This window comes from Anneissia japonica, unplaced genomic scaffold (assembly GCF_011630105.1).
Source record: "Anneissia japonica isolate Jap-2015-1 unplaced genomic scaffold, ASM1163010v1 scaffold287847_len925385_cov155, whole genome shotgun sequence".
Taxonomy (NCBI): domain Eukaryota; kingdom Metazoa; phylum Echinodermata; class Crinoidea; order Comatulida; family Comatulidae; genus Anneissia; species Anneissia japonica.
Window position 1 is genome coordinate 706,517 of NW_022731638.1, and position 11,656 is coordinate 718,172.

General features: G+C 31.4%; 1 protein-coding gene across 1 annotated transcript in view; it reads left to right on the forward strand.

Annotated features, from left to right (window-relative positions):
• Positions 1 to 1,067: 1,067 nt before the first annotated feature.
• The window catches only part of LOC117115480 (alpha-N-acetylneuraminide alpha-2,8-sialyltransferase-like), an 18,050-nt gene continuing 7,461 nt past the window's right edge, over positions 1,068 to 11,656 (forward strand). Inside the window, exons 1-4 of the mRNA XM_033259319.1 lie at positions 1,068 to 1,562; positions 6,166 to 6,405; positions 8,194 to 8,338; positions 10,526 to 10,635. Of these exons, the coding sequence (XP_033115210.1) occupies positions 1,471 to 1,562; positions 6,166 to 6,405; positions 8,194 to 8,338; positions 10,526 to 10,635 (587 nt within the window). The 5' untranslated portion in view covers positions 1,068 to 1,470. The remainder of the gene's footprint in view (positions 1,563 to 6,165; positions 6,406 to 8,193; positions 8,339 to 10,525; positions 10,636 to 11,656) is intronic.

An 11,656-nucleotide genomic window follows, 5' to 3' on the forward strand; every position in this document is an offset into this window, starting at 1 on the left:
TCTAAACAACTTTATCGAACGTTAGCTTGACCAGTGGTGATTTCTTTGTTGACGATGAATATGATACGCTTCACCGGACTATGATGTTTATCTGAAAACAGTTTATTCAGTTTAGTGTTGCCGATACGTAATGTGTTTGCACTGCCAACACTAGAAATATTCAATCATAAAGCAGAGTTTGCACACTGATGTCATAACAGTGGACAATTATTTAGCTAAATAAACGCTGGTCGGATCTTTTTTCAGACTATGGAATAATGGATTAACTCAGACCAAAATTTGGAAGCTGTGATATAGTGAAAATGTAGTCGAGTCACACCTGTGTGTTTGAGGTATTATACTACATTTATCGTTTGGAGATTTAATGTACAGTATAACCATTATGCCAAAAATCGACTTCCTCATAACGACATCACCAAGCAAAATGCGAACAGAAAAATTTAAATTCCAAGATACTTTTTATATACTTTCTCCAATTTCACGTTAGATTTTTTTTCCAGTTTAAAATATTTGACGAAAATGTATCTACCCCACCTCAAAAAAAAAAAAAAAATCAGCTACCAATGTTTCCTTTCAATCGCTAGGCCTATTCTTAAAAATATCAACATGGATTGTTGAACAGTTGACCCAGCGGTTCTGGTTCGGATTTTACAGCTTTGAGGTCGGGGTTCAAGTGTTAGAAAATAAAATTTTAAGATTATTATTATATTATTGGTAAAATGCGTCAAGTCGTGTCTGTGAGGGCGATATTAATATTTTAAGACAGACGGCAAACCTCCTATTTTTTCTTATCACATAAAATTTAATACAATATTCAATTTCAATTTATTGGAATTACTTTTAAGACAGTGGCACACGAGTATGCTACTCGGTGCATCAAAGATAAAAATAAAACATCAGAAATATTAAACCACAAAGAAGAATTAATGTGTATTTTGTTTATGTGGATGGATCTATTGTTCTGAGCATCCAAATGAACGAAACACAATACAAATTTACCAATTCAAATTTCGAACTAAATCAACCATTCATTAGTCTGTGTACGTTCAACTACGCATGAGCCAAACCAATCCATTAGATGACGATCGCACAAGTTTAATCCATCAGCTTTCATTATAGTCGCTACCTAGAAACATGATCGGACGTTTGAATTTGAATAGGCCTACAATCTACAAATTTTCATATAACTAAACTCACAATTGTGTCTGCGATTCGAATTATTATATCATTATTATGATATAAGCTACAAATAGAGAGAGCGACCAGTAGCCGGTATTTGATTAAGCATACTCGCTCCAAAGATATTGGATAAACTCCGTAGGTTGCTGATGATATGGATGTTATGTTTGATACTGAAACCTATATAGCGAATTGTCCTATTCTTTATTTTGAAATTCAAGTAGTTTGCAGACAAGTTTAGAGCTAGAGAGAATATAGGCCATTTCACCTTTGTGATTCCTGTGGAAAGAAATGGTAAACAAACTCGTAAGCCGTTGGCTGAAGTGTATTATCTTGCTGAATGCCGTTATAGTATTGATACTTTATTCAGTGATTCCAAAATGGTGAGAATTATATCTTTAATATTTTGTAAGTAATCAATAAAGATGTTTTGATGTTGACTTGGTATCGATATCCAAAAGTGTTATACGGACTGGTAGGCATAATTGATAAAGGTCCATGTAAGTATCTACATTTAAAGTCTATACCTTTTTCAGTCCTTTACACATTTTTGTTTAAATGACAGATTTAATGTTTTAATTGAATTGTTTGGCCATTACGGTTCTAGATTTTACCATCCTGCAAGGGATCTCGGATCGATAACAGCAGGGCAGCAGTGCCAGTATAAGCTAGTACACCGGGGAAACCCCAAATTGTGTACACTGGGCTTAGATAGTCCTTATCCTTAGCCTCTCGCACCAGTACTGATATTATGGTTGTGGTTGTTGCATCCACCTGAAGCACGGACAACAGACTCTGTAAATTCAATGAATTATGAATAATTCATAATACAAAATATGCAGGTGGAAATTTCGACCAAGAGCTTCTATTCATTTGTATATTACTAATCTTATACAGAAAAATACAGGAAGTATACCTTTATATGTTCTACTATCGTTATTCTTTAATCCAGTGGTTTCCAAAAGTAATTGGGGATCCGCCAAGTGAAAGAGCTTGGCATGAGAGGGGGGGGGGGGGGTTGGTCCATTATTTTTCTTGTCTTACAACAGTGTGATAAACATATTACTGCAAATCGTTATATGCCTCATCAATACAAATCTTCCTGTGAAATTAATTTTCCCTACTCATTCCACCCGAACTCGTCAATCCGCTGCTTCTCGTCTTGTTCTACCTTGCTTAAAACATGTCAAAGCCGGCTAACGCTCATTTTCTTTTCTTGCATCGAAACATTAGAACTCTCTCCCGCCTGCTACTAGATCAATTTTGGACATTCATCTTTTAAAATCTCACCGCATTATTCTTAATTCCCTTTATTTAATTATTATTTGATTGTTATTTCAATTGTTGTTCTTATTATTGATTTTAATATTATTATTATTGTTCTTATTACTATTATTTGTAATCATCATTATTATTATTATTATTTCACTATTATTATTATCATTATTATTATTGTTATTGTGTTTTTGCTCTTTATTGTGTAATATTGTAAAGCGCTAGTGACAACTTCCGTTTTAACCTACGCTATAGAAATTTTAAAATTTATATATCTTATAAATAATTTCAATTTATTCAAATAACCTTCAATAAAAGAGAAACATTCATGAACAATCGAAACAATAACGTTACATTAAACAAACAAAAAAAAACAAAAACGAAAAACGAGAATAGATTAATTACATACTGTACAGCATAAAATACAAAAATTACACTCACCGATAGAAGTTTCACCAACGAGCGAAACCAGTGTTTCTTTCCTTACATTGTGTAATTAACATGAATAGAGCATATGGCCTAGTATTATAATTTATATACAAATATGTACATATATACATGTATATGCCTACGTATATGTGCATATATACAATACATACACATATTATAAAAAGAAATAGACAACTAACAACCTAAATTAAAATAGCTTGGTAAGTATGATAATTCAGTGGTGGTTTTGATGTTTAATACAGGTTTTCTTTTAGATCAACTTCGACTTTCGCAAATACCGTGGTTAATACAATCACTTTTCTTAATAGAAGACTTCAATTTTCGTCTGTATAGCTATAATTAGTGTTGAGAAAAGGGAAACGTCCATGTCATTCACAACTTCCTTAACCCTCTCAATAAGCGTGTTTTATAGGGATACCAAGAAATGCCTTTACTTAACTTACTTTGAATTTTATACATAAGACATTGACAATCATACACAAGTATAGGAACCAGTACATTGTTCCAAATAAGAAGTTTCACTTCAGTACAAGAGCCCTGTTCACACATGCGATACTTTGTAAGGATTTTTTTTCTGGGATTTATGATTTCAATTTTAGTTTGCAATTTAGTGTGATCCCGATGTAGGTCACAGAGTCCGTGATTTTCAGGTTATGATTATTTAAAGCCCATACCGGCATTGGTGTTAAACTTTGTTTGCCCATGGAACCTCCATGGTTTGCAAATATTGCACAATGTCTTCATGCGATTGAAGCGTAAACCATAGGATAGTATATAATTGTTGGCGTAATCAATACGTTTTTTACGATCAGTGGACAAAAGACTGGTAATAGTAAATCGTCAGCATAACAGAATGTATTAAACATACAATTCCACCACATGTTAAATATAAAAAAAGTCCTCATTGTATAATGAAATACCTTTGACATAGGCATAGACTTCGTTCACCGTAAATTGTTTTAACTGGCATTATATTTTAATCGAAATATTAGAATCTGTTGTATTTTTGTTTTTTATTTTGTTTTATCTAAATATATTTAGAGATTAGGTTTAGTGTTTAGAGAGAGCCACTCAATAGTGGCAATCCTCAAGTAATAAACATCTTGTTTTTGTGTTTTATATTGCTTTTACCTGTATAATGATATTTTTAATTGGGCCCTAAATCTTACAAAATTAAAAGAAAATAGGGAAATAATAAAATTAAATTCAAATTTTGAGTCTGACAGTGCCATTTCTGGGTATCTAGAACACCGTTCTGCAACCAATGTGTCGCGACCCAATGTTTGGGTAGCGGGAAAAAATGAGTCGCATCTCTTCAGATCGTGAACATTATACTTTTATTACTAACAAAGACAAAGCAAATCGAATTGCAGTAAAGAAACGTGCATAAATGTGTGGCATATGCGTCAGTGTACTTTTGTATGCGTGCGTTGTCAATAGTTTCATTTCAATAATATAATATGAAAGCATTTGTACTTCAGGTAATACAACTTGACAGTTTTAGTTCTGTTTATTTCAGTGTTTCGCTTTCAAGTGAAAATTATAACGAAAATGCTCTCGTCAATTAAATGTATATATTGTACTATTCTTCTAATAACCCATATATTTTTGTCAGCAAATTTAGGAATTGTTTGTAGTAAACTTATGTGGCTCCGTTGTATGAGTAATTCTAAGTTTATTGATTTCATCTTTATTGCATTTAAATATATTTTAGGTGATTGGAAAAACCTCTAATGAATTAATTGTTATCTTTTAATTGGTAACAAAAGAATGAAGAATACATAGGCTATTCTTCGCGTAAAAAAACGACAGACATGATTCATTGACTTAATCACTCAACTCGAAATAATAATATAATATTTACAATCATACCATGAAATTCAGGTGATAGACATGGCCTCGTGTCTGAGTGCTTGGCATTCAATTTGGGCTGTGGGCTAAATAGTTTGCGGAACGGGGATCTAACAGTGCCATAGACATAAACATTTTGTACCTCAGTCCCAACCATGGTGGGGCTGAGGTGATATAGATCGCCTACAGTATCTGTAAAGTGAACTTTATCCCCCTCCCCTTTATTTCGAATTCCAAGATCCGCCAATGTTTACTGTTACTTTTCTGGCAAAACACATTGTATCTATATAATCTTATTAGTTAAATATTAACTTGGAGTAGCCCAAAATCTTTACAAAATTTAAAGAAAATTGGGAATAAGAGAAAAATTACAGTGCTATTTCTGGCCATAGAAGTGCCATAAAACATCAAAATCTCGGACCTCAGCCCCCAAACATGATAGTGCTGAGGTGGTTTCTACAGTAGGCCTACTTCGAATTCCAGCATCTGCCACTGTTTATTTATCGTACATTTTTTCGCGATTCATCTTCTGTCTATATTAAATATAGTATATCTAATATTGTGTGTACCACTACGGGGCCCCACAAGGTACGGTATTGGCGCCTTTTCTGTATATGCATCAGATTTCAGGTATATATTTCCAAGTTGTCCAATGGCAAAAATTTGCGGACGACTCAGGCTATATTGAAGGAAACAAACCATCCTCTCCATGCCGACATTATAGGCACCGTTATTTTTAGAAGTGGTAGAATGAGAACGGTTAATGCGCACGCGGGTCGTTACAAGTACTCGTATACCCAGCGTGGATACGAGATCATAATATAAAGTATCTAAGGTAATTAAAAAATATATTGTACAGGCAGTCATAAGCTTGCTAAAAAAAAAGCTTAGGTTATTGGTTATTGGCAAGTCGAGGTAGCGGATGACGACAAGAATGATGAAGACCGCATTTACAGCACCAATGTTAGTATTTCAGTTTAATAGGATGCCGTTTGGTTTGCAAAACGCACCAGCAACTTTTCCGCGATTAATGATGTCATGTTTTGGCAATCAAACTTTCTCTTCTTTGAATACTTTTGAGCAACACATTGTACGATTGGAGATGGTGTTTGAACGTCTTCGTCTCCACGGATTGAAAATTAAAATTTGTTTTGTTTTGTTTTGTCTTGTTTTGCTTTGTTTTTTTTTGTTTTGTTTATTGTTTTTTGTTTTTGTTTTTGTTTTTTGTTTGTTTTTTATTTTTATTGGGAATGCGACATTGTGAAATTGAAAATAACAGCCTTTTACGCACTGTAGAAAACAGCAGCTTTTTTTGCACTGAGTCACTGCCGATATAAAACAGCAGTTTTTTTTGCATTGCGATAGTGCCAACAACCTCAGCCTGACATTTGTGTGTTTTTATTGTTATAGGAACGATGAATACAGTGTGCTTCCAGCACGGGCTGTGCCTGGTCAAAATTTCCAACATCCACAAACGTATGGAATAAATAGTAGTTCCATCGGCGTTACTGACATTTCTATACCTAATGTAAATGCAACCAATATGTACGTAGTTGACTTTGGCAACGAAACGCGATTTAATGTTGGAGAATTATTGAATTTGATAAAGACACCTTGGAAGAATAATATATCATATATATTACAATTTAGGCAAGTATATTATTTACAATCTTCTAACATGATGCGCACAACACATGCAATGTTTTTATGTTATAAAAAACCTGTAAAATAGATCTGGGGTAAGCGTAAAATATAGCCAACAATAAATAATATAATATTTTAAGAAAAATAATATTCAATTTTGGATGCTTTATCAATAATTCAGTGGCGTAATGGTGAGTCATTAAGCCTCGTAACGAGAAAGAATCGTTTAACATATTGGATAATACAAACAATTCAGAGAAGGAAATACAACAAAAACAGCTGCACAATAAAAAAAAAGCAGTCACAGAGAAAAAAAGAAAGAAAAAAAAAACAGTCGATTAAAATTTAGATTATCATTATATATACAGCAAGTATATATCTTTAAAATTTTAAAATTTAAAATTATGTTATAACAATTAACAATTTTCTAATCATTTGTGCAAAAAAATCTTTGAAATTTTAGTAAAACTATGTGCACACATTCTTTTGACAAATATATTGACTAAAGTTCCGTCCACACTATCAAATTTTATGTGAGAAATGTGTGATGTGCCCAAATATGGGTATATTACTTTTTTGGCACATATAATTTGATAGTTTACTATAATTTCAGACATTTTCTTTCTTTTTTTATTTATTTTTTTTTTTTTGTACAAATGATTAGAAACCTGTAGTCAATGGGCTTATTCGACTGGTTCGTTTTGTTGAGTACGAATTTTCGTTGAGTATTATTTTCATTCTACTGGTTCGTAAAATAGACTTCATTGACAACGAAAATTAACGCAGTGTGTCCGGATTACGCAGTGTGTGCGGTAACTATGCAGCCGTTTTGTTTTGTCGAGTATTTACTAGTTTTCTATTTAACATATTGGATAATACGGTACAAACAATTCAGATAAGGAAATACAACAAAAACAGCTGCACAGTAAAAAAAAAAAAAAGCAGTCACAGAGAAAAAAAGAAAGAAAAAAAACAGTCGATTAAAATTTAGATTATCATTATATATACAGCAAGTATATATCTTTAAAATTTTAAAATTTAAAATTATGTTATAACAATTAACAATTTTCTAATCATTTGTGCAAAAAAATCTCTGAAATTTTAGTAAAACTATGTGCACACATTCTTTTGACAAATATATTGACTAAAGTTCCGTCCACACTATCCAATTTTATATGAGAAATGTGTGATGTGCCCAAATATGGGTATATTACTTTTTTTTAGCATATAATTTGATTTTTTTTTTGCACAAATGATTAGAAACCTGTAGTCAATGGGCTTATTCGACTGGTTCATTTTGTTGAGTACGAATTTTCGTTGAGTATTATTTTCATTCGACTGGTTCGTAAAATAGATTTCATTGACATCGAAAATTAACGTAACCGAAATGCGTTAATCAGCGTTAAGTTATGTACGTGACCGAACAAAATTTGTCCGATTGGTCAGTTTAGCAACAACATTTGCGTTAATATAATTTAGATTAAATTTCAGAAAATAAAAATTATAATATTTAACCAGTCAAAAGTCAGTCAAAAAATAATTGCTTACAGAATTCAAAAACTGGATGAAAACATTTTTTACGAAAAACCCATACTGCCACAATTTGAAGCAGTCGAGTATTTACCAGTTTTCTATTCGACTGATCGTCTTTGTTAAGTAGGATTTTACCACACTGTGCAGGTGGGCGTGGTTTAACGAAGAATGACCAGTCGAATATACGGCCATTGTATTTGTCAAAAGAAAATTTGACAGTTTTAACGTAGCTTTAAATAATTTGATATTTGTTTTCTTTAGACATGATTTATCGTCATTTATGGAATCGTTACGGATGTTATTCGTGACGAAAGAAAATACAAAGCTTGGTAGTAAATTGCAATATGTCTGGACAAAGTACGGTGAAGTCACCATCAACGATGTGATCTTCAAATATCTTCCAAAGGTATGTGATATAGGGTTAAGAAAATTAACAAATCTGGGAACTAAAATACTAATTAATTATCATTTAACAAAAGATATACAAATAAATGAAAGCAGAATAAAACAAGAATTAGTTTTCTGAGAGAAATATTTTAATTGTCATAATGATCGGTGGTGAAATTAGACGTTTTCTCCGCCATTGACAGAAGATATGACATCGCATCAGAATATTCTGCTTGGTAGTCTGCTTAATGGCTATTAATATTCATAGGGTTGTGATGATAAGCATATGATGTACTGTATTGTTGCAATCAATTAGTTTTAAACGGGGGTCGTCGCGCTCAACAATTGTGAAATATTATAATTGTTATATTATTATTATTATTATTATTATTATTATTATTATTATTATTATTATTTGTATTATTATTATTATAATATAACAATTATAATATTGTTATATTATTATTATTATTATATATTATTATTATTATTATTATTATTATTACTACTACTACAACGGCAAAAGGCAGTGTATGACAATGAAAACGTAAATAAAATAAACACAGTAACACATTGACAATGGCAGTAAAGTGTTTAAATCAACAATAACAATAATAAAATTGGGAGTGATGAGACCCAAAAGAAGAAAATTACTGGACAGGGATAAAGAAGAGGAAAAAATGTGAAATCCAAGAAATAACAATTCAAGTTATGTAAAAAAGAGTAGATTTAATAATAATAATAATAATAATAATAATAAAATAATATATAATATTATGTAACAATATATATTTAAATAATATATTATTATCTACATATATATAATATATATATATATAAGAGACAATTTGATAATCATAATATAATATATAATATAATATAATATATATTTAAATAATATATTATTATTTACATATATATACAAATATTTTACATCTATATATATTATTAATATAAACATATTATATGTATATTATATATAATATTAAACAATAATAAAAATATTAATAATAATAATAATAATATAGGATACCAGTGTAAATAAATTGTATCCATGTGTATTTACTAATTCACAACTCTATAATGTAAGGTTAACCTTTACTGCAAACATTAACATTAACCTCTTTCATTACTGTAAAGAAAATTGTCAACATTTTAATTGAATATGTTTAAGCAGTTGCACAGAGATATGATGGCCCGGCTTACAATGGTCAATTTTTCTAACGAGCTTCTAAGTAACAGCAAAGTGAAGCAGGATGATAATAATCAAACTAGCTGAATATAATTAGAAATTAAATGTGGCTGCCAATATAATACAATGTACAACAAATTACGAGGAATATCAAATACAACTACCCTTTAATTTTAGAAGCCCTCAATTAATAGGTCTAACATTTTTAACATCAAATCATTCGATTACCGTCTACTATGTTTCCATACTATTATACCTCTTCTTAAAAAAAATAATGATATGTGGAATACTGGGTTTACTTGCTTCAAAATAATATCCATTTTATACTCTTACTGCCTGTTATGCATTGTTTAAATTAATATATAATAGTTATAATAATAATATTAATAATAATAATAATAATAATAATAATAATATTAATAATAATAATAATAATAATAATAATAATAATAATAATAATAATAATAATAATAATAATAATAATAATAATAATAATAATAATAATGAAGTGCAAACAATGTTACTGATACTGGTAGGCCTACTTGTACTGGTATTGGATATTTATATTGCGTCTTTCCCTTGTGGTTATGGAGCGCAAGCCAAGCCTCAATAATTCAGGAAAACAATGGTAGGCATAACATCAGTCAATATTCAGGAACCCCACGCATTACATTAGTACAGTCACACGTCAAAGACAAATAAACAGATTACAACAACAACAACAAAAAAAAAAACACAAAAAGAAAAAGCAGCAAAAATTCACCATTTATTGGAAACTTTCACGCTGTACCAATCAGTAAATGCTTCCTCCGCCCCTCGTACAGCATTTCAACATTTATCGTTATCTAAGCCTATTGTAATTTCCGCGAATACTCAGCAGATAATATGCCAATGCTGAATAAATTAGAATTAAATTAAGTATTGTCAAAATCAATGCTTTGGTCTTCCTTTATATCCTCAAACAATGGAAATTCAACGTTTACTGTCGTTTTCCTTTATGTTCACAAACAATAGAATTCACCGTTTACTGGAAACTACACGAGATGCAGCCTGGTTGGTAATAGTGGCATTCTCACAAATAGTAGATGTGGGTCGGATATAGACAAATCAGATTTCATTATACGGTAAGGTACACCTACGTAATGTTGTAATCATCGTACACAATACATTTGCTTTCCTCTTGAATAAACATATTCAGTCAATATACAAATATGTATCTTAAGCACTGTCCAGACTATCAAATTTTATTTGGCAAAAACATGTGACATGCCTAAATATGGTCATGATGACATCACATCATCACCATACATGCACATCATGACTATAATATATGGGCATTCAACAGCTTTTTGTCAAACAAGATTTGATAATCTGGACAGAGCTTTAATTTATACTGATACATAATCATCCTCTTGTTTACCCGTCGTCGTTAATTTGCTTAACAATATCACAGTGCATCATCACTAGCAAATTAGATATGGGAGTGTGGAGGCTAATGGAGGGTCGGGTGCGAAGATGAAGTGGATGGTGGGGGCTCGATGATTTAGTGAGGGAGCTAGCTGGCAAACAACGGTGATATGAGGTCAGTTGCGTAGGTATGGGCAGTGCAGCCAGTGCAAAGCACTGGGGCCTGGGGCTTTTTTGGGGGGTGGGGGAGGGCCCGTTCAATAAGCATATCTAAAAACATAACTTTAAAAATTCCTACTTAAATATTCCCCTTAATAACATTATGTTTTATAGGCAGATTGTATTCATTCCAAATTACCAATTAAAACATGCCATGAACAGCTTCATATCTGTTGAATACAATCAAATATTTTATTCCATAAAGTATTTACGTATGCTTCGTACCAGTACGGTACGGTGCACTAAAATACTTTTTGAAAGCATATTTCTAAGCAATTGAAATATCGGCGCGCACATCAAACGTTGGGCCTATTGTTTGATATTATAAAGTTGATTCAACTATATTGTGCACGTTAAGTTCTTGAATCATACTTATGAGTAGGCCTACGCCAGTGTTAAAAGAGGGGGAACGAGTCAGACCACAGACGGACACTACTGCTAGAATAATATGGCAATTCAAACGTGTTTACTCCACTGTATATTAGGTCATTTATTATTCTATTGTTATACTTTATCAAA